Consider the following 22,677-nt stretch of genomic DNA (forward strand, 5'->3'; position numbering starts at 1 on the left):
AGTTGCATCTATTCATCCATTTATTTATATGTTTGGTTGTTTTGCTAACTTCTGGCAATCTGGCTAGGGACGTGGGATGTAGCCTATGCTGCAACTCCTGGAAAACTAAAGTACTTTTGCTCAACTAACACGGCTCACTTTGCAAATATGCAACAATTTTAAGCATAGCTTCCAAATCTACGCATTAGGTATTTTCTTATTGGAATGAATTGCTTGGTTTTGAACATCAATGTTTACGATATTTAGTATCATTTTCCATCTATTCTCTTTCTTATACATGGTTTTGTATGAAGGCCGGTATTATCTTAATATACTTTGTATGAAGCATTTTTTTGGCATTGATATGTAGTGATGATCTTATGTTCTTATGGCAGCATCTCTGTTCATTTGTGTAGTCAAGTTATCATTTATGCAGGAAAATTTGCACACTAACTGTTTATGATCACCAAGTAAGCTAGAATGATAAAATTGTAAACTGAATCTCTGTAGTCAATTTTATGCAGATCTTCACAAAACTGCAGTTTTTTATTGTGTTTTGGCCTTTGGGTTCCAAGGTATAGCAAACTCTGAAAGTGATTCAGCAGCCAATCTCTGAGGAGTTCTTCTAAAATAACAATTTTCATAAGGTTTGCAATTCAATTGTACTCTGTAGTAGTTGCATTTTATCTAATTTCTCTTCACTATAGCAATGAACATTCAACATTTTTTTTTAATCTTAAGTTAATTATTTGATTTGGCTTGATATAAAAAAACACATGGGTAAAAACACACTTATGGGGATTTCAAAATATCATAAAGTTTAATTTTGAGATTGAGCTTAAACTACCCACACATGACAATTGGCTTTTGCAGTTTCATGTTTTCTATTGGTTATTTGGAAGAAAATTGAATTTGATCTTTCAGAGACGTGAAAGAGTAGGTATGTCATTGATTCCTTGCGTCTTATCGACCAATTCAAGCTGGCTGGTGGGGACATCTTTATTGGTGGCTGGCGGGAACATCTCTCTCACTTTCAAGCTTGAATTGTATAACAAAATTATAAATGACCTTTTCCGATAAGCTTTTGAAAAGTTGTTTTGATCCAACTTTAGCATTCACTCGCTAATATTCAACATGTATCTATTTTTTGCCAGACTAATTTATACTTCTTTATAACAATGCTACCACCTAATCGTCGCCTTAAAATCTGTCCCGAAAAATGAGAGTTTGATTGGACTACCAGTATTCAATTAGACTATGAGAGTTTGATTGGACTTTGTTGCGTGTAGAGATGATAATTGATTCTTATCAGTGGCTAATAGAAAAACATTATTACTATTTGTTTATTATTAACTTTTTTACATTCTTTTTTTCTTAATTCGTAATTGACATTTGTTATCTCAACACTAAGTATGTTTTGAAGCTCAAGTTCAGAAGTTCCGCTATTTGATCCTTATATGTATATTTTTTTCTAATAGAATTCTTAGACTGATATTCTTTTGTTTCCATTTGGAACTTTTCTTATTTATGTATTATTCATCCCCAGAAAGGAAAGCACCAAAGCTTGATAATAATCTCTTAAAGCGCTTTCTCTCTCAGGTACGTCTTTGCACATGATTTTATGCTCCTTTTTTTTATGTTTCTATTTTATTGAACTAATATAGTAGTGGTGAAAAAAAATGGATTTTGTATGCGAGGATGCTAGATTACTTATTTAAATATATTAAGCTTTATATTTTCATTGTTATGTTTATGTCATGGGAGTGGAGTACACTGTTGGCAAAGATTGTTACAAGCAATTGACTGAACCAGACTTAGAAATTGCACAACATGCGTTTAATAATCACCAATATTAGTTGTCAAATATGACACTGAGGTCTAAGTTAGCCCAAGCCACCTTGACGCTAAGAGGGTTTGTTTTTTTTTTTTTTTTTTTTTACCCTGACTAAGGTTGCCTCAGCTAAGGGTAAAGTTTTGTCAAGACTACTTATTGGCTTTATTATGGTTTAACACACTTTATTAATTGTAATAGAAATGAACCCCCCCCTCGCCTTATTTTTTATTTTCCTTGATGCATGACGTTTTTGGAAATTTTATTGCAGTTGTCGTTCTTCATAGGGGGTGAAGTTACACCTGATTAATGTATCTATCTACTTCCCTTGGAAAAGGTATTCGACCATACCCCAAACTATTTTTTCTCTCTGGAAGTATTTTGTTGATTATTTATCTACAATTCTTTTTAGTTTTGCATTATGTATATGTAGATTAGTTAACTAAATAATTTTAAGTGGGGTTGAAATGCTAAATCAGTATAGATTATGTGTATCTTAGTGATATTTGACTCCGTATAGTTTGGATGTTAGGCTAGAATCGACATTGACGTTTCATTGTTAGATGATTAGATGTTTTTGAACTATTTGTTACTAAAATATGATGTGCATTTGCTTCGAGAAATTTGAAGAGTCAACTTTAGCTTAGGTTAATTTTAATTATCTATACCTCATTTCAACTTTTTTGCATATAGATATGGTTGTTTAAACTTTGTTGTCATCAACATTTACAGACCAAATATTTGTTAGAATGTTACCTATTTCATTTTAAAGAGTTTTTTTTTTCCAAATAAGCTAGGGTTAGGCTGACCCCCACCTGTATTAATCTAACTTTTCCTTACATATATAGTACCACTCTCATCCTCGTTTACAATGTTCTGTACAACAAAATCCAGAGGATAAGCAAAATGTACAGTAGAAAATTCAGCATTTTCATCACTTTTATGTAAACTAGCAAAATAATCAGCTACCCTATTCACTTCTCGAAAAGCATGTGAGAAAGATATGAAACTGAATCTTTCCTTCTTCCTTTCAATAGCCGCTACAACATCTCGACAATACCAGGGAGGTTCCTCAATTTTGTTGATTGCATTGACGGCTCTTATAGAATCCGCTTCTACTTCTACCTCTAAGAATCCTTCTATCAGACATCGATCCAGACATACCTCTATAGCTTTTAGTTCTTGGAATATAACTGACGCCATACCACCACTTCCACTAAATGCAGCCATAACCCTGCCTTCATTATTTCTAATCACTCCTCCATGTCCCGGTCCATGGCTATTCAAGGCTCCATCAGTGTTTGCTTTCAATCTCATACCGATCGGAGGAACCCATAATGCATCGCGTTTGCATCCTGTTGCTTGAATTCACTGGTAATACCAATTCTAAGCAACAACCCTCTTCCCCTTGCACTCTCTCTGAGCTCCGGTCGAAGCACCTGAAGATAATTTCTCAAATCTCTAACCATCTTGTTAAAAACTGACTCCGGAGGTTTTCCATCATGTCGAAAGAGTCTTGAATTCCGTTCCTTCCATATATAATCTACCGATGCACATATGAACACCTTATATATCTCTCCCACCTCAACATTTTTACATTGTCGGATAATCGAAACCCATTCCCTATTCGCATTGGAGGCATCAGTGTGAATACCTAGTAGCTGTTTCACCCTTTCAAAGAAATTTCTTGAGTATTGACACTCAAAAAAAATAAATGCTACTTGAGTATTCCCTCGCTATCGTTACATAAGCAAAGACATCGACAATTAAGGATCCTCTTATGCACTAACCTGTCCTGTGTTGGTATACTATTAGAAAACAGCTGCCAAGTGGAATGGCATGGCAGAACCCATTTTCCCCATACCATACTGCACCAAGGTTTCCTCTCTCTTGCTCTGGACAAAGCTTCATAAGCACTCTTGGAATTAAATTTGCCACTATGATGAGGAGTCCAGACAATGTAGTCTTTTTCCAGGTGTGAGCTGATTTGCACTTCAGTGATTTCCTTCCTCAAACTTGCCGCCTGCAGATTTTGGACTTCTGAGTTCCATGTACCATCGGATATAAGGATACTTACTGTAGCATTCAGTGGATAATCCCATGCCTCTCTTGCTTCTGCGTCTTCGATCAAAGGAGATCTCGAACACCAAATATCATGCCATAAAAGAGTGTCTTCCCCATTCGCAATCTCATACCTGATAAACTTTTTGGCTTCAGTCCTCGTCTCCAAGATGTTTCTCCACGTCCATGAGCAGTCTTTTGGGATACTCATGGACCAGAAAAATTTCTCTTTAATGTGCTGCTGCCATGTCCAGTCGACCCAAACCGTTTCTTCTCTTGTGACCACCTTAAAAATCAACCCACAGTAAGCTCCAATGTTCCACCTTTGTATGTTCATGACACCCAGACCCCCTTCCTCCTTAGACAGACAAACAAAGCGATTAGCCTAGCTTGGTGATGCCCTTTCCTCTCTGTAGACCCAGTCCACAAAAAATTTGCACATATCTGTTGCACTTGTTCAAGAACCGTAGAAGGTAGGATGAAAGTTCTGGACCAAAAGGTGTGAAAAGCAAGAAGCACCGAGTTTATAACTTGTAATCTTCCTACATGAGACAACAACTTTGACTTCCAGTTCGAAATCTTACTAGTAACCTTCTCTATTAGCGGTTGACATTCTCTAATCCCCAGCCTAGCAGAGATGAGTGGCAGCCCAAGATATCTCACTGGTGGTTTAATCAAATCAATACCCATAATCTCCGCTAAAGCTGTTGCATCCGGATGACTAAGGCCTCTAGCTAGTAAAGACGTCTTGTGAGTATTGATTTTTAGCCCTGTCGCATCTCCAAAGGTTTTTAATCCTGCTTTAACCGCTGTCACTGATGCACTATCACCTTTGCAAAACATGAGAACATCATCTGCAAAAGCTAGATGAGACAGCCTCACCTTGCTACATTTGGAGTGAAAAAGGATATCTTTGTTGTTGAAGCTTTGCATCAGGATAGCAGTTAGGATTTCCATCACCAACACAAAGAGATACGGTGATAATGGGTCACCTTGGTGAATACCTTTTTTTCCAGCAAAGAAACCTTCCGGAGCTCCATTGATAAGGATAGAATATGAAGGAGTCGCAATGCACATCTCTACCCATTTAACCATAGTTTCCGGAAAATTGAAAACTATGCACATCATTAGTATAGCCTCCCAACTCACCGAGTCATACGCTTTCCTTATATCCAGCTTTATAGAGCATCTGGGAGTACCATACTTCCTATCATAGCCTCTGAGAAGTTCATGAGACAGAAGGATATTGTCCTGTATAGATCTGTCAGGAATGAACGCGGACTGGTTAGAATGTACAATATCATTGATCACTTTCTTAATCCTATTTGCTATGATCTTAGATATGCATTTATACACCGTGTTACATAGAGCAATAGGTCTAAAGTCCTCAACCTTTGTGGGGTTTTGAACCTTAGGAATAAGACAGAGAAACGTGGCATTAACACCTCTCGGAAATTTACAAAATTTAAAAGCATTGAGAATGGCCTGAGTAAAGTCATTCCCTACAATAGACCAACAACTCATGAAAAAGAAAGGTGTGAAACCATCTGGTCCCGAGGTTGCCTTCTTATTCATGCCAAAGAGAGCTGCTTTCACTTCTTCCGGTGATATATCACTGCCTAACTCTGCTGCCATGTTCGGTGATACCACTGCTTTGACTTTTAAGCTGTTAAAGAAGCCTCTGCCACTTATCTCTTCAGATTCAGACCCCAGCATCTCTCCGTAGAATTCCAAAAACGCCTTGCTCACCTCTGCTTGACCAATCACAGAATCACCACTTTGGTTCTGCAGACACCAAATGCCACTCTTGGCCTTCTTTTCCTCCAAAGCTTTAAAGAAAAAAGTCGTACACTTGTCTCCTTCCCTTACCCATGCTTCATCATATTTCTCCTTAATCTCCTCAGCCTCAATTCTTGCTAGCTCACTGTATTTCTCCAGAGCTATCCTTTCATTTTGTCCTAAGATCAAGTCCCAAGGCTTGTTCTGCACTTGTCTTTGCAAATCATATAGCACCTCCCTCGCCTGTTGCACTCTTGTGTGGATGTCAGAAAAATTCCTCCTAGCCCAAGGCTTGATTTTATCCTTCAAGAGTTTAAGCTTTTGAATCAGTAGATACATCGGATTGGTAAAAAGCTGTGTTGCCCATGTTTCCGACAACAGTTCCTGAAATTCTTTGTGCTGCACCCAATGATTTTTGAATCTGAATGGCAAAGCTTTATGTTATAATCATACCAAGAAAGTAACACCGAGAGTGGTCTGAAATTCCTTTTGCGGCAAAACTCCACCCTTGAAGTAGGGTATATATCATTCCATAGACCATTAACCAAGCATCTATCGATTTTGGTCATAATCCTTCCTCTTCCCACCACTTTGTTATTCCACATGTAGAAAAACCCATTAAAACTTAGATCCGACAATCCTGCGCTTTGGATGCAATCAACAAAATCCACAACTTCACTCGGATGTACCTGTTTGCCACCCACTCTCTCTTCAGCTTTAGAGATGTTGTTAAAATCTCCCACCACAGTCCAAGGCACCGTGACTGTATTGTGTATCGCAGTAATATCCCTCCATAGCCCAAGCCTGAGCATCTTTGAATTCCTTGCATACACCACCGTCAGTAAAAATACTTCATTGGTTGGCCTAAATGTAACTTGACAATGTATGAACTGATCAGATTCATGAAACTTTACTATATCTATCTTGAACGGATCCCAACACACCCATATTCGACCTGCCGGATCCTTATTATAGTTATTTGTGTGTGCCCAGAGTGGACAACAAATGTTCCTAATCAAGTCATACTTCTCCTGTCTCACTTTAGTTTCCAATAAACAGAAAACACTCAGCTTCTTATTTATTCTGACTTTATTGATTTCCCTCTCCTTCTCTATGTCATTCGTTCCTCTGACATTCCAAAAGCCCATGGATGTTATCATCTTCGATTTTTGTTCTTGGAGCGTTTCGGTCTGCCCCTTCCTTTTTTCCCTTTGCTCTGAGTATTGGGTGAATTCTCCTGATTCGACTTCTCACCGCACACTCTACCTGATCTTGTCACCATCCCACTGGTTTTCTCTGTAGTTGGTGTGCATAGTGACAACTCATTAACAGGTTCAACTATTTGGTCATGAAAAAATTCCATATCCCCATCCAAGATCTCTTCTTCTATAAACTCTTCCATCTCATTAATGTCTGACAGCATGTGGAATCTACTTTCTTCCATGTTGAACGCCTGCAGCAACTCCTCTTCTAGCCTCTGAACTAAGTCTGCACTCATCTCCTTTAAAGAGTTGGTATACTGTCATTTAAAAATGGTTTGTTCATATTATTGAATTGTAAACTCTGCCATTATTTCTGTCTTTGGCTTTGAAGCACTCTTTATGGTGCTATGAAGTGAGAAGGTAATCATTGATAAACAAGAAAACCAAGAAATAAAAATGAGAGATAATGAGGTGGTTAGGTGGAAATGGTATTGATGCGAGGACGCAATAGATTATCATGTGCACAGCACATGCATAATGCTACAGCTAGAGTTTATCTTTTATTCTACTTCTATTTTAAATCCTTAGTTAATTAGAATTAGACTAGCTTTTATTTTAGTTTCCCAAGTTCTATTATGATTAGGATTTGTTAACTAGTTCTCTATATAAGCAGATGTAAACCTTAAGATTTTCAGACTTGATTATTATTATTGAATTAAAAGAATTCATTTTTATTCATTAGACCCTAGTTTTGGGTATCTTTATACATTGTGTATCTATTGTTCTTGCTTCTGCGACAAAGATACATCAAATTGGTATCAGATTTTTATATTTTTTCCTAGTTTGCTCGTCATGGCCACTCAACGAAGAGGACGCGGACGACCACCGTGATGAATACAAGATTGGTTCGTGTTGAGAAAGAATTGCAAGCAAATTTCGACCGATTTTAGCGACATAAAAAGAGATTTTGATGAAGCTCGTACCTGATTTTCAACCCAAACACACCATTGACGTTGTGGACAGACAGTGGGTGGACGATGACCACCAAGATTCCCACCACTCTGGTTCTGAAGTTGAGTTAGTTGTTGCAGCCCAAAATACTCAATCGAATCGACGCCGCAATCATGCACCTTCGCGCAGAACTTCTCCACATCCATCTTCCATTGAAAGCGATAAAGAATCGCTTGTAGCTTCAAGCACTAAATCACCATCTTCTCCAATTCGTCGATTGGGACGACCTATTATTGATGGAAGTGGTCCGATTTTGAATCCCACTGCTCGGGGTCGATTTCCTCGTGCTGATTTGGCCTTCCCGAGTCAAGATCGCAGACGCAATCACACAATTCGAGTTCCCCATGTTGATCAAACTTTTCAGCATAAAGATTTTGCTCCCGAAATTTATTATGATGCAGATCTCGATGCAAATCGCATAAGCTATCGCCGAATCTGGGGCCTTGGCCGTGGTCAAAGGCATATTGATGCTTCTGTTACTCCTGGTCATCTTCTCCAGCAGAATTTCGATCGGCCAAAGAGACGATCCTATTGCCTAATTCACGGGCTGGGCAAACTACTGCTCCTTGGGCTTCTAATGTGCAGGCCCATGGAAGACCTCATGATACTTTCAGGGCTACAAATTATATTCCAGTCCAACATAATACTAGGCCTGCCCGCAAGAACGTTGTTACTGCTGACCAGGGTGCACCCCATTCCCCTGACCCAGTTGATTCGCCACCCCCTTCGCTCTGCCGACAGCCACGTCGGTTAGCACCAGCTTTTGATCCTCCGGACCCTTCAGATTCTCCATCTAGTCCTTCTCCACCAAGGCGCAATAACCACAATAGGCGCAATCAAAGGCGTGGGCATCAACAAAATGTGCACCATAATACAGGTAATTTTGATATTAATCGTTTATTGCACATTTTAGAGAAGAATCAGATGGGTGATATTAAATTAGACGTGCCTGAATTTAATGGAAAATTGCAGCCTGATGCTTTTGTCGACTGGTTAAATAAGATTGAAAAAGTTTTTGATTATAAAAATTTTGAAGATCCAAAGTGTGTTAAATTAGTTGCGACTAAATTAACGGGCTATGCACTTGTTTGGTGGGATGAACTTCAATTGACTCGTGCTAAATTGGGTTACAATAAGATTACTACATGGGATAAGATGCGCCAAGAGTTGAAAAAAGAATTTATTCCTCATGACTATGAAAGGGATTTATTCATGCGCCTCCAAAACTTGAAACAACGGCTTCAAAGTGTGGCTGGGTATACTGAGGAGTTTCTTTTGTTGTGCACACGAGCTGATTTGTCTGAATCCGTCGATCAAAAAATTGGGCGTTATTTGAATGGGTTGTGAAAACCACTTCGAGAGGCATTAGCTTTCAAAGATGTTTATGATATGTCCGATGCTATTAAATATGCTCTCAAAGCTGAAGATCTGCTTCGCTCATCCCCTTTAGCTACGGCTAGTGCCACTTCTACCCATGTTACTTCGTCATCCAAACCTCCTCCTACCAGAGTAGGTCCAATCACATGCTATGAGTGTAAGGAAATTGGACATGTTCGTAGTGACTGTCCTAAACGCAAGCGCGTGGGTTTAACACAGGATGAAGAAAATCTCAACCATCCGGAAGAAGACGTCACTGAGATTGATGACTTTTTAACTTATGCAGATTCTGGTTGTCCCCAGTTGATTGTTCGTCGTTCTTTAATTACTCCAGTTGTTAAGCATGATCCTACGTCATGGCTTCGTCATAATATCTTCCGTACTCGCTACACTTCGAATGGCATGTTATGTAATGTTATCATTGACAGTAGTTCCAGTGATAATATTGTTTCTAAAGATATGGTGGACAAGCTGAAACTCAAGGATGAGCCACATCCTGAACCTTACACTATTTCTTGGTTACAGGATGGTGCCACAGTCAAGGTTACTCGCCGTTGTCTAGTTTCATTCTCCATTGGTCCTAAATACAAGGATGATGTTTGGTGTTCTATTACACCCATGGACGCATGCCACTTGTTACTTGGTCGTCCCTGGCAGTATGATCTCCTTGTTATTCATAATAGGCGTGAGAACACTTATACTTTCACTTCTAGTGGCGAGAAAATTGTTTTGGCACCACTGACTCCATTTCGCCCACCTTCTCAACCACGCCCACCAGTGAAACCAGGTTTTCTAGTAGACGGACGTCATTGCGGTATGTTTCTTGCTCTTACTGCGTCATTTCTTGCAAACCCTACTACTATACCACCTGTGTTACAACCAATGCTAGATTCATATTCTGATGTTTGTACTGAGCCTGCTAATGGAGGATTGCCCCCTTTACGAGATATCCAACATGCTATTGATCTTATTCCTGGAGCTCCCCTCCCTAACTTACCACATTATCGCATGGCTCCTTCTGAACACGCCGAGTTACAGAGGCAAGTTACTGAGTTATTAGCTAAGGGATTTGTTAGAGAGAGTATGTCCCCTTGTGCTGTGCCAACTTTACTTACTCCTAAGAAAGATGGGAGTTGGAGAATGTGTGTTGATAGCAGGGCTATTAACAAAATCACTGTGAAATATCGTTTTCCCATTCCACGCCTTGAGGATATGCTTGATTCATTGCATGGTGCTAAGGTGTTTTCCAAGCTTGATTTGCGATCTGGATTTCATCACATTCGTATCCGCCTTGGAGATGAATGGAAAACTGCCTTTAAAACAAAAGACGGTTTATATGAGTGGTTGGTCATGCCCTTTGGTCTTTCTAATGCTCCTTCTACCTTCATGCGTCTTATGACTCAGGTTTTGAAGCTTTATCTGAATAAATTTTGTGTTGTCTACTTTGATGATATTTTGATTTACAATTCTTCTGAGTCTGAACATATCAAGCATATTGAGATTCTTTTGGGTGTTTTGCGTACTGAGAAGCTTTATTTACAACTCAAGAAATGTTCTTTCATGGTTGACTCGTGGTATTTTTGGGGTTTCTTGGTTTCTGCCGATGGTATTCGTGTTGATGATTCCAAAGTCCAGGCTATTATTGAGTGGCCTGTTCCTTCTACAGTGACTCAGGTTCGTAGTTTTCATGGTTTAGCTTCTTTCTATAGAAGGTTCATTCATAATTTCAACAGTATTATGGCTCCTTTAACTACTTTGACGTGTGAGAAAGCTTTCAAATGGACTACTGAAGCTAATGAGGCATTTGACTTGATTAAGAAGAAGATGACTTCTGCTCCTGTTCTAGTTTTGCCAGATTTCACTCAACTCTTTGAGGTAACATATGATGCTTGTAAGTATGGCATTGGTGCTGTTTTGAGCCAAAATGGCAAGCCGGTTGCTTTCTATAGTGAGAAACTTACTGGTGCTAAATTGAATTATTCTACATTTGACTTGGAGTACTATGCGCTTGTTGTCCGCATGCGACATTGGCATCATTATCTTATTCATCGTGAATTCCTCATAAAGTCTGACCATGAAGCTCTTCGTTATCTTAATACTCAGAAGGATGTCAGTACTCAACATATCAAGTGGAACTCTTTCTTGTAGAAATATACTTTCCACTTACGGTTCAATTTGGAAAGGATAATCGAAGTTCTTCGATGCTTTGAGTCGCCGTTAAGATCTCTTGGTTACTCTCCGTACCTCTTTGTTTGGTTTTGATGAGTTACACGACTTATATGCTCAGGATGCCTTTTTTGGTCCTATTCATGCCGACTGTTTGGTACATCATGGTGTATCTGGTGAATTTTTTCTCCATGATGGTTTCATATTTCGGGGTTCACAGCTTTGTATTCCCGTTTCTTCCCTCCGTGATCATATTATGATTGAAATGCATGCTGGGGGGTTGAGTGGTCACTTTGGGATCATAAAGACCATTGCCTCTATCAGGGAGAAGTACTTTTGGTCTACTATGCATAGAGATATTAACCGGTTTATTGAGCGATGTTATGTGTGCCGACAAATGAAAAGGTAAGCACACTAATGCTGGTTTGTATACTCCACTTCCGATTCCCGACAAACCTTGGGTCGATGTCTCCATGGATTTTGTGTTGGGTTTACCACGTTCTACACATGGAAAGGATTCTATTTTTGTGGTTGTGGATCGTTTCTCAAAGATGGCTCATTTCATTCCCTGCACTCGTACTACAGATGCTGCACAGGTTGCTCATTTATACTTCCGTGAGATTGTTCGTTTGCATGGTTTACCTCGCACTATCACTTCTGACAGAGATGTCAAATTTACTAGCTATTTTTGGAAAACATTATGGAAGCTTTTTAAGAGTAAGCTCAATTTTCTACTGACTTTCCACCCACGGTGATGGGCAAACGAGGTTGTAAATCGTAGTTTGGGTGACCTATTGAGGTGTTTGATTGATGATAATCCCAAATCTTGGGAGTTTGTTCTAACACAAGCAGAGTTTGCTTATAATAACTCTGTCAACCGTTCTACAGGCCTTTCTCCTTTCATGATTGTAACTGGAATAACTCCTCTTACTGTTCTTGATCTTGCTCTTATTCCATCGACTATTCCTGTTTGTGCATCTACAGAGGAATTTGCTTCCTGGATTCACCTTATTCATGAGGATGTCAAGAAGCGTTTGGAGAAATCTTATGCCATGTACAAGACTAATGCAGACAAACACAAGCGCTTAGTGACTTTCGTGGTTGGTGATTTGGTGATGGTTTATTTGAGAAAAGAACGTCGGCCTTCATCTCACAAGTTAATGATGCGACGATTTGGCCCATTTCCCATTATCATTTCGTCATGGAGAAAATGCTTATGAATTGGACCTCCCCTCGAGATCGTATCTCTCGCGACTCATAATGTAGCGGATCTCACTCCTTTTGTTGGCAATAGTATTCCACCTATTCCCTACACGTAGATCATAGTGTTGTTCCCGCATCGCTCTGATCGGATTGAAACCGCTATCATTGATGTTTCTACTACTACGACTTCGCCCGGTACTTATGATCGTTATTTGGTGAAGTGGTGTGACCGTCCATTCTCAGAAAATTCATGGATTTCTGATGCTACATTTCAACTCATGGATCCTACTTTCTACCGTAAATACAAGGACTTAATCTCGAGGGATCGAGCTCTTCTCAAGGGGGATTGATGCGAGGGGCCTTGATAGATTATCATGTGCACAAAGACATGCATAATGCTACACTAGAGTTTATCTTTTATTCTACTTCTATTTTAAATCCTTAGTTAATTAGAATTAGACTAGCTTCTATTTTAGTTTCCCAAGTTCTATTATGATTAGGATTTGTTAACTAGTTCTCTATATAAGCAGATGTAAACCTTAAGATTTTCAGACTTGATTATTATTATTGAATTAAAAGAATTGGTTTTTATTCATTAGACCCTAGTTTTGGGTATCTTTATACATTGTGTATCTATTGTTCTTGCTTCCGCGACAAAGATACATCAGGTATATTCTCATATCCTAATTATTGTTTTGGTCATTGTTTCAGGTTTGAATATTTTGGTCTTCACAGGCAAGTTGTTGTCAAAGGTAGTTGACTTCAAGCTTAAGGGCGGGAAGAATAAGCTTTGCTAGATAAAGCCGCACAAGAGAAGATACTTGAAGCATTGGGTGAAAATGCAAACTGTGGGAGGCTTTATGGTTAGCCTTTGGTCTGCAAAGAACTACTATTTCAAATTCAAGTTCAAGGTAGGAGCATAGGCACAAGTAATTTGCTAACTTCAAATTTCATAGAATATTATAATATGAGATTTGTCTGGAAAAATATTTAACTAGCAATAAAATATATCTGTATGTTCAATTCTAATTGCAACATACATCGACTAGATTATATAGTTCAAGTGTGTGAACACAAAATCACAAAGCAAAGCTAAAGCATTTCATAGGAATCCATTCACTATTTTGAAAGAAGTTCATGACAAAACAACTGGCAATAATAATTAAGGGAGGGTTAAGAGGAATATTAAAATCAAAGATCGAATGGGTGCGATCAAAATTAAAGTTACCTTGGACTTGGAGCCTCAGTGCCAAAGGCACGGGCATTAGCTAGTATATTTATAGTAGGAAGACAATAATTTAATAACATAAATAATTTCTCATTATGTCTATCTGGAGATACAAAATTATGATAAATTAATCGGCAAACCTTTTTACATCACTAGAAAAATAAAATGCAATACGTAAGGGAAACAAATGACAAAGTCATTTTCAAACTAAAAGAAGGAAGCTATTACTGTGAATCTTCAGGGTTAGCTGAAGATGAACTAGGGTTCCAACGACGATGTGCACTACGAACTCCTGAGTGAGATAACTGGTTCTGTATGTTGCCTAAAGACTGAACCACTTGTTCCTGAAACTGATGCTGGTTAGCCATCAACATGTGCTAAAAACAGCTCTGACGATTACACATCTATTGTTGAAAATCACTCATGGAAGTTTGCATCTGTTGCTAAAAAGCAACTATGGAAGTTTACATGCGCTCCTGGCAACTAAACATGTTGCGCATGCCAGTGTTCATTGTTCTCAAAGCTTCCATGCGATGACTGATTCTACGCATAGTATCCTCATTAAAACAATTAGGGGGTGTAAGAGGAGGAGGAGGCACATTATCACACTCATCATCATCTCTTGCTATAGGTTCCCAGTGATCTAGGACACAAGTCTCGAAAATCCTAAAATTTTCGAAGGACCTTGTTTGAATTAATGGAGTAGCAGAATGGAACCCTAAATTAATCATAATCTGTGTAACAAGAACATCAAGAGGGGTGACCTGTCGGATGCAGTAGTAAGGACATGGCCAAGGAAATGGACCATACAAAATGTTTCCTTCTTCTCCTAGAGGATCCACAGCAAATGCAAGAACGTCTTGTTAACGTCAGACGTCTTCGATGTACCAGTCACATTGTAAGCCAGCCATTGAGTGACTGCCAGCTGGTTTCGTCGGAGGGAGTGTTGGTACATGCATCTCGAGCCATCGTTGTATTCTCCCTCGAGTAGCATGTCGAACATCAATTCCATAGTGTTAGGATACTCTGATATCAGCAGGGTTGGACTATCGGAGTTGATCGGAATATTCGTTATAACTGACAACAACTCCAACGTGAGTTCACGTTCCATCCCATCCGCTGTAATCCAAAACTCATTTCCCCGGAAACCACCATTGTTATAGAACTTCAACACTAAATCTTCAGAGTAGTGTTCCGGAATTAGGTGCAATAGATACTCCCACTCCCTACTTGCAATTTCCGCATCAAAAAATGGGTGAAACATGCCGGCATCATATCGATTTTTAAAATTTTGTTATACTGTGATTAGGCAATTTTCGGCCATAACGAGATCAAAACGGTTCGTTGAGGGTGTATATTGGGTGAACGAAGTGAGGAGAAGACAATGTATGAAATATTTTGATTCGGTGAGATTTCGATCGTGTGGTGCAAGTCAATGTAGGGTATTGGTACTACATGTGCGAGTTTTTTAGTTGGGAACAAGATCCAAATTTTTAGGGGGACGAAATGGGAGGGGCTGACACATGGTATGGGTCGAGTGAAGGTTTTATTGGCTGGGCATGTGACTTGGGTCGGTTTCGAATTTTTGGCCCAAGCCCAAATGAAAACCAAAAATTCCAATTATGTCCCGAAATGTTTGAAACTTCAAATTTGAAATCTCGATTCGTTTTAACTCCAAATGGAACGAATGAGGTGCCAAAATGATCACCGGACATCCAGAAGAATCACCACATACAGTAAAATCAGGCAACTTTCATGTCGGCTCTAGAGTGAACCCAATCTAGCCAGACTGTGGCTTAACCTTTTTGTTTTGGGGGACTAAGGTGCAGGATGGTACCATCCCTGATCGTTGTGCAATGGTCTTATAATAATAGTACCCTTAATACATATGGTATAGCCTCAAACCGCCCCAAAATGAAATCAAATAGCAAGCAGCTAGGGGTTGGCCTGGTGAAATACATTGCTCGTCCGAATTAGGGAACATCTGATGGTGCACATCACGAATCTCTTTGTGCACAATGCTTAGTGCAGAGGGAAAAATAAAAGACACGAGTATATACATGTTGAGTCTTTTAACGTCAAATCCTCAAGACGAAAGTGAGTCTTTTAACTTCAGATCCTCAAGACGAATGTGAGTCTTTTAACATCAGGCCCCCCCCCCCTCAAGACGAATCCCAACCTGTGGGAGCAACGGGGCGACGACAAAAGTTATCCTGCTCAAATGGTGTCAGACAAAAATATACCTTATGCCGGCAAATATCGGATAGTAAATTAAGACCCAGACTGAAAGGTGTTTGACAATGCATACACCACCCCATCCTTCGCACACGTCGCTTTCGAGCAAAAGTACTACGACTATTACCTATTCGAGATGGGTGAGATTTACACCAAATGATGAGTTGAAGTTCGCGATGAACAGAATAGAAAAGGGAAGAGAAGGAAGGAGGGGAAATTTTTGTTACCCATTGTTTACCAGAAGGCACGTTTGCTCGATTATCAGAAGACATTTATACTCAGTTCTAAAATAGAGTTTTTGTAGACTATAATTCCGGCGCTTGCAACCACACACTCTAGGAGATTTTAGAGAAGAAAATAGAAGAGGGCCCGGCTACCCTAATGGTGTACTTCCTTTTTTTTCACATGGAAGGAAGTACACCAGCGAATCTAGTAGTCTCTATAGACTGGATCTTGGAGAAGGGTATTTTTGACATCTAGAGAACGCAACTCATGATAATGTTTAAGGCGTTGGCCATTTGCTTGAAATTCACTGTTATCATTTAAATTTTTCAAAGAGATAGCCCCATAAGGGGTGACAGCAAAGACAGTGAAAGGACCAGGCCATCGAGTTTTTAATTTTCCTGGAAAAATGTGTAATCTTGAGTTGTACAACAAAACTTTTTGACCAATTTTGAAATCTTTTCTCAATATGTGCTTGTCATGCACTATTTTCATGTTGCCTTTATAGGACTTCGAGAGATCATACTCATCACTCCGAATTTCCTCAAGCTCATTTAATTGCAATTTTCGCTTCTCGCCTGCCGCATTGGAATTATAATTTAGGTTTTTAATGGTCCATAGAGCACGATCCTCAAGTTCAACCGACAGATGACAAAGTTTTCCAAAAACGAGGCGATAATGAGACATGCCTATAGGTGTCTTAAAAGCCCTTTTATATGCCCACAAGGCATTAGATAATCGGAGAGACCAGTCTTTCCTAGATGGATTAACTTTTTTTTTTCTAAAATAGACTTAATCTCTCTATTAGAGACTTTTACTTGGCCACTGGTCTAAGGATGATACGGAGTTGCCACCTTGTAAGTGACTCCATATTTCTTTACTAACAACTCAAAAAATTTATTACAAAAATGTTTTCCCCCATCACTAATGATAGCTTTCACTACACCATAACAAGATTTTTGTGGCACTGGGTTTTTCTCATTAGTGATGCTAAAATGGCGTCAGGACTGTTGTGATGGCACGTTAGCGTCACAAAACTGCTAAAACCGTTACTAATAATCCGATAATTATTTTAATTAAATCTTGGTGATTTTTAAAAAATAATGAAGGCTGAACAAACTATAGAAACGCACGATTGAAATAAGTCTCGAAGATTCTTTCTACTGGTACCGAAACCAAAGACGTTGAAGGCGATAGGTTTGGAAAAACACTTATAAATGTTGTAGATTTGATGGAGAGGTAGGCAAGACATGAAATTTGTGGTTAAATATGAGACTGTCGATTGTTTCAGCCATCAAATTTGATGGAGAAGGTACGCAAGCCTTGAAATTGCTGTGATTAATCATGTTAGGGTTTTGAAATCCCCTTTTCAAGCTCATCTTTGTTAGGATCGCAAGCACAAAACCAAGCGGCGAAAGATACATCTGGTATGACTTTTCACATTACTTCTTTTGTTTATTTGACCTGTGGCACTAAATTAATTTAATTGAACTATTTCATTAAATGGAATATCTTTTACAACTATAGGACCTACTTCACATAATCTGTGAATCAATCTATTATAGAATATTTGTCTTTACTCTTGACAGTTTACCAAAAAGTCAAAGTGGTCTTTTGATAGTAATTAACTTAGTGAAGGTGTGCTCTTGATGGTTAGTTATCATCATCTTTTAGACTTTTACCAAATTGAACATTGTACTAGACATGAAGGATGTGTTATGCCTTTTACAAATGTTGAATGGACCACTGAATTGTTTTGTTAGTTCTGTTCTTTTGTGTTTCAATTGTCATGGAGAGTGCCTCTTCATCTGGTTACAGCAGAAATATGTACTGTTAAATCAGAAACATGTGATAGGATTAAAATTTCATTCTATACCTTATTCTAATTAGTTATGTGATAGCTCAAACAAGATTAGACTCTAGAGTGTAGGATTCTATGGATTAAGACATTTACCTTGTGGTTCAATTTCAAAAATTCAGCTAGTATCAAGTCTTAGTTGCTCGAGGTCAGATGTTAGACCATGTCACTTCTAAAAATTATTTCCTATGTTCTCTTCCACTGGCCTACTTTGTGTAATGCTGTGAATGATTCCAGATGTGCTAGGTTGTAAACTTTGTCCCGATTCTAATTTGGTGATGGTAAACTTTAATAGGCTCAAGAGTGTCCATCAACTTGATGAGACAGTCATCTTGCTTCCGAGGCTAGTCAAGTGTTCTATTCAAATGATTTGAAAAATCCTGATTGGTGGGTGGTCATACATCCTCCTCCTCGATTGAGTAGTAACGTAGATGATCTAGAAGTGCCAACTGAAGTCCAGTCTATTTTTGATGACCAACCTAATTTGCTACCCCTGATGCAGAAAGTTCACAAATGATAGTAATTGTAAACTTGTAATATGCACTTTATTTTCTGTTATTGGTAATGTACACTTCATGACCTCTATTTTTCTATTATTTTTTTTTTCTTTTTGGTTGATTAATTATATATTGTGCCAATATCTCTTATCATGTGACAAGTTTGTGCTATATTAGTTTTTGATGAACTTACTTCATTTTCTTAAATTATTAGGTTGTTTTTAATATAATGGCTTCAAGTTCACAACGTTGTGGCGCGTCCCGGTCGTCTCCTTCAGGTTCACAACACCCACAACACCGTACTTTGGTTTTTGAAAAAGTAGTTATTCAATCTCTCTCTCTCTCTCTTTTTCTTTGTTAAATTTATTCCTTCCTAGTATTATTTAATACTGTTTTGATGTAAACATTGAGATAACAGGAAAAAAAAGATTCTTTTTTTATTTGTTCATGGATCGGTTAGTTAGGATTTAGATTTAAGTCTGGGATGGCGGAAGAAGGTGAGATGATGAATGTTGATGATGAAATGGACGAGGATTATTATGTTAGACAAGGAGAAAACAACAGCAATAACAACAACGGAGAGGGAGACGAGGATAGTGTTAGTTTTTATCCTCATATTTTAAAAAATTTGGACAAATTTTGTTATATATTTGTTTTTACTGAATATGTTTGGGTATTGAGTAATTACTGAATGTGACGGATACGTCTGCTACACAAGCAAGGAGAGGAAAGGATATACAGGGTATTCCATGGGAGAGATTGAATATAACGAGGGAGAAACATAGACAAACTAGGATTGAACAGTATAAGAATTACGAGAATGTTCCTTCGTCTGGGGAAGTCGTTGATAAGGTTTGTTATTGCATCATCTTTTAGTGTTTGCTTGTAATGTATAATATTGACTCTTATGGAATTTTCATTTTCAGGAATGTAAGCAAATGGAGAAGGGTGGTAATTTTTATAAGTTTTGGCACAACACACGATTGGTGAAGCCCACTATTCTTCACTTTCAGGTTAGTAGTTAGTTGGTTTTTTAAAGTGGTTATATACTTATATGCCCTGTTTTCGCTTGCATCTTTTTCCTGTAGTAATTTTCACTAATAGAACCAGATTTGAACTTTTCTTTGAAGCATGTTTTTGTAGCAGCACCTTATTTTTCTTCTATTCCTTGTTTACACTTGGCATTGCTCTAGTTAGTTGTTTTCTTATAAATATGGAAGTAAGGGAAGAAAAAATGACTTCAAACATATGCACTAAGAAAACTACAGTTATCTAGAAGGAGAAATTGCTGAAAGTTGTACAGGGATTTTGAGACTTGTTTAAACTAGAAAATGAAAATCCAAGGAATTACATGGATATGTATGCTCTATGATCCGAGGGGAGCACTTCCATTCATAACTTTTATTCCAGCTAGGATAACTGTATAACAACTCTCATTAGAATTGACTGTCAGTAGATTGCATAACTGTGATTTCTGGGCCCTGGCTCAAGTAGTCTTGTCCAATCAGAAATCTAAGCGTTTTTATGCTATCTTTTAATCTATAGTGTTGACAACTTTTAACATGGTTTGAGGTTGTAGTCTTTAATGTTGACAATTTTGAACATGTTGCGAGGCTGTAGTCTACTGTTATGCCTTTTACACTTATTTTATTTTGTCACCATTTTCTCTTTGGCTGCATGCCATAAGCTCGTATTTGTCTAGTGATACTTGAATAACGACTTCGGTTAAATGTTTGCAACTCAGGAATTTGGTTTGGGCTACTTCAAAGCATGATGTCTATCTCATGTCCAACTATTCACTTATTCACTGGTCTTCATTGTCTTGCAAGTTGTCAGAGGTTCTCAACTTTTCTGGACATGTCGCACCTAATGAGGTTTGATCTCAAACCTTTATGGAGAACGTTGATGTGCTATTTATTTTCAGGAAAATGCATAATGTCACTTGTCTTAGACATAAATTCTTCTTATAGTTGCCATTTTTTCTTAATATCTTTGTTTATATTTTAATTTCTAGTAACAAATCTATGTATAAGAAAGCAAGATGCTAGGATAGTACTCTGCTATTATTCCTTTCTTCGTTATATTTCACTTTGAAAATAATATAGTTGATATACATCCTGTAACCTTTTTAATAATGCTTTTGCATGTTTATTGTCAAACGTTTTGTTTATGTAGAAACACCCAGGAAGTCTGTTAGAAGGTTTTATTTAAACTCGATCAACACACTAGCAATCCAAAACAATTTGTTTGGTTCTTTGGAGGTTTTCAATGAGAAGTTACATGTAAGGTGAGTCTGATGATCTGCTTGCCATTGGGTGTCTTTTCCAATATTCTTCTCTATATATTGATTTGAGGTAAAAATATAATTCGCTTAAAAATGCTGTAGAATTTGGATAGGAAAGGCGTTAGCTTCTGTACCAAGACAACCTACGATGATAATTCAATCACAAATGCCATTGACATATTTAATGGCTTGAGGTATGTTTTTTTTTATAATAGCTGCATTGATACATCAATATTATTATTTTTTATTGTTTTTGTTTTTGTTTTTTTAAATTTTATTTTTTATTGGGATATGAACTGTTTTGGATTAATTCTTAGTTTTGATCCTTAAACTATTGTACCTATGGCTTGTGATATTCTTTTTGTGGTTATATGCTTGTATGGTATCATGTAATTACTTCATTCTAACTGATTACCTACCTGGCAACATACATCTATGAGTCCGGATGGTAGACTTGCTACGGTTGTAGGAGATCACCTGGATTGAGCGCTTGTGGATTCACAAAGTCGAAAGGTACATTAATATATTTTTTTTTAATCAAGGCCCACAATGTTGATGTTGTCCTATTGATTGGACCCTGACTTTCCAATATATTGTTGATTATATCGGGAAATTGGTGAATTGTTATATCTTACCTCGTATTATAACCTTTGATCTTTTTGTTTCTTTCCCTCTGATGCCCAGGTCATCGCTTCATTAGTAGGTCATTTGGATTACTCATTTGCTACTGCATGGCATCCAAATGGCCACATTCTTGCCACATGAAATTGAGACAGGACGTGCCGAGTATGGGATACTAGATATCTTGCATCACCTGTTGTTACGTGCTAATTGAATAAGTCTGGGTTTAGTTGCTAATAAGTAGGAAAGAACTAGTCTTCTCCTGGATAGTAGGAGATAGTAGCAAGTAGGTTGAGTAAGTAGTTGTAACTCTTTCCTATTCTCTTGGTAGAGTCCGTTGTAATCAAACACCTATATAAGGTGTAGTGAATATGGAATAAGACATGACTTATCACATATCTTAATTGTTCAACTCTTGAGTTGTACTGAGGTAAAAGGTTCCTCTATAAGCCTTCTATCAATTTTCTACCATCCTATCTCTTAATTCATCATAGGTTCTAGCAAACAAAAGAGGAACACTCCTCAGTATATACCAGCTTGGTATCAGGGCCTTGGAATGGAGACAAGAGTGGAGAGCATGGAAACGCAAATGAAGTCTATCACTGATTTGTTAGAGAAACTCCACACTCAAGTACAACAAATAGCACTAGCTCACTCCAACACCGATGATGCTGAAACTTCCGCTAACAAAATTCAAAATGGTGGAGATAAAATGTTGGAACGTGGTTCACAGCACACCACTTCAAGCAGTTCCATTGTGCCAAAACAAGTGAAGATTGATTTTCCTCGCTTCAATGGAGAAGGAGATCCAACAGTTTGGTTGTGCAGGGTGGGAAAATTCTTTGAACTTCATCATACGCCACTTGTTGATCGTGTTCCCTTAGCCTCATTCCATCTTGAGGGTGATGCCCAAGTATGGTACCAGTTGTTGCAAGAAGAGATGGGTAATGTCTCTTGGGAAGACTTTAAGGAAGGAATCGATTCTCGATATTCTCCGAACAAGTTTATGGATTTCTTTGGACAACTTACCAAGTTGCAGCAAATAGGAACTGTACAAGAGTATCAAGCAAGTTTTGAGAGACTACTAGCCAAGGCAGGCTCTTTACCACAAGAACGACAGGTG

At 38.2% G+C, this 22,677-nt stretch overlaps 3 protein-coding genes across 3 annotated transcripts; 1 reads left to right on the plus strand and 2 right to left on the minus strand.

Annotated features, from left to right (window-relative positions):
* Positions 1–2,635: 2,635 nt before the first annotated feature.
* LOC147524966 (uncharacterized) lies at positions 2,636–3,127 on the minus strand. The gene has a single exon (XM_086577464.1). The coding sequence runs from the start codon at positions 3,125–3,127 to the stop codon at positions 2,636–2,638; it is 492 nt and encodes a 163-aa protein (XP_086433590.1).
* LOC147524967 (uncharacterized) lies at positions 3,124–4,208 on the minus strand. The gene is made up of 2 exons (XM_086577470.1): positions 3,601–4,208; positions 3,124–3,481 (listed from the first exon to the last, which is right to left on the minus strand). The coding sequence occupies exons 1-2, from the start codon at positions 4,206–4,208 to the stop codon at positions 3,124–3,126; spliced, it is 966 nt and encodes a 321-aa protein (XP_086433596.1).
* Positions 4,209–19,036: 14,828 nt separating this feature from the next.
* LOC147524968 (uncharacterized) lies at positions 19,037–21,966 on the plus strand. The gene is made up of 7 exons (XM_086604856.1): positions 19,037–19,247; positions 19,334–19,501; positions 19,576–19,662; positions 20,389–20,523; positions 20,825–20,936; positions 21,036–21,446; positions 21,618–21,966. Exons 1-5 carry the CDS (start codon positions 19,134–19,136, stop codon positions 20,858–20,860), a joined length of 540 nt encoding a protein of 179 aa, XP_086460982.1. The 5' UTR covers positions 19,037–19,133; the 3' UTR covers positions 20,861–20,936; positions 21,036–21,446; positions 21,618–21,966.
* The last annotated feature ends 711 nt before the right edge of the window (positions 21,967–22,677 follow it).

Source organism: Coptis chinensis, chromosome 1 (genome assembly GCF_015680905.1).
Source record: "Coptis chinensis isolate HL-2020 chromosome 1, ASM1568090v1, whole genome shotgun sequence".
NCBI classification, from domain to species: Eukaryota; Viridiplantae; Streptophyta; class Magnoliopsida; order Ranunculales; family Ranunculaceae; genus Coptis; species Coptis chinensis.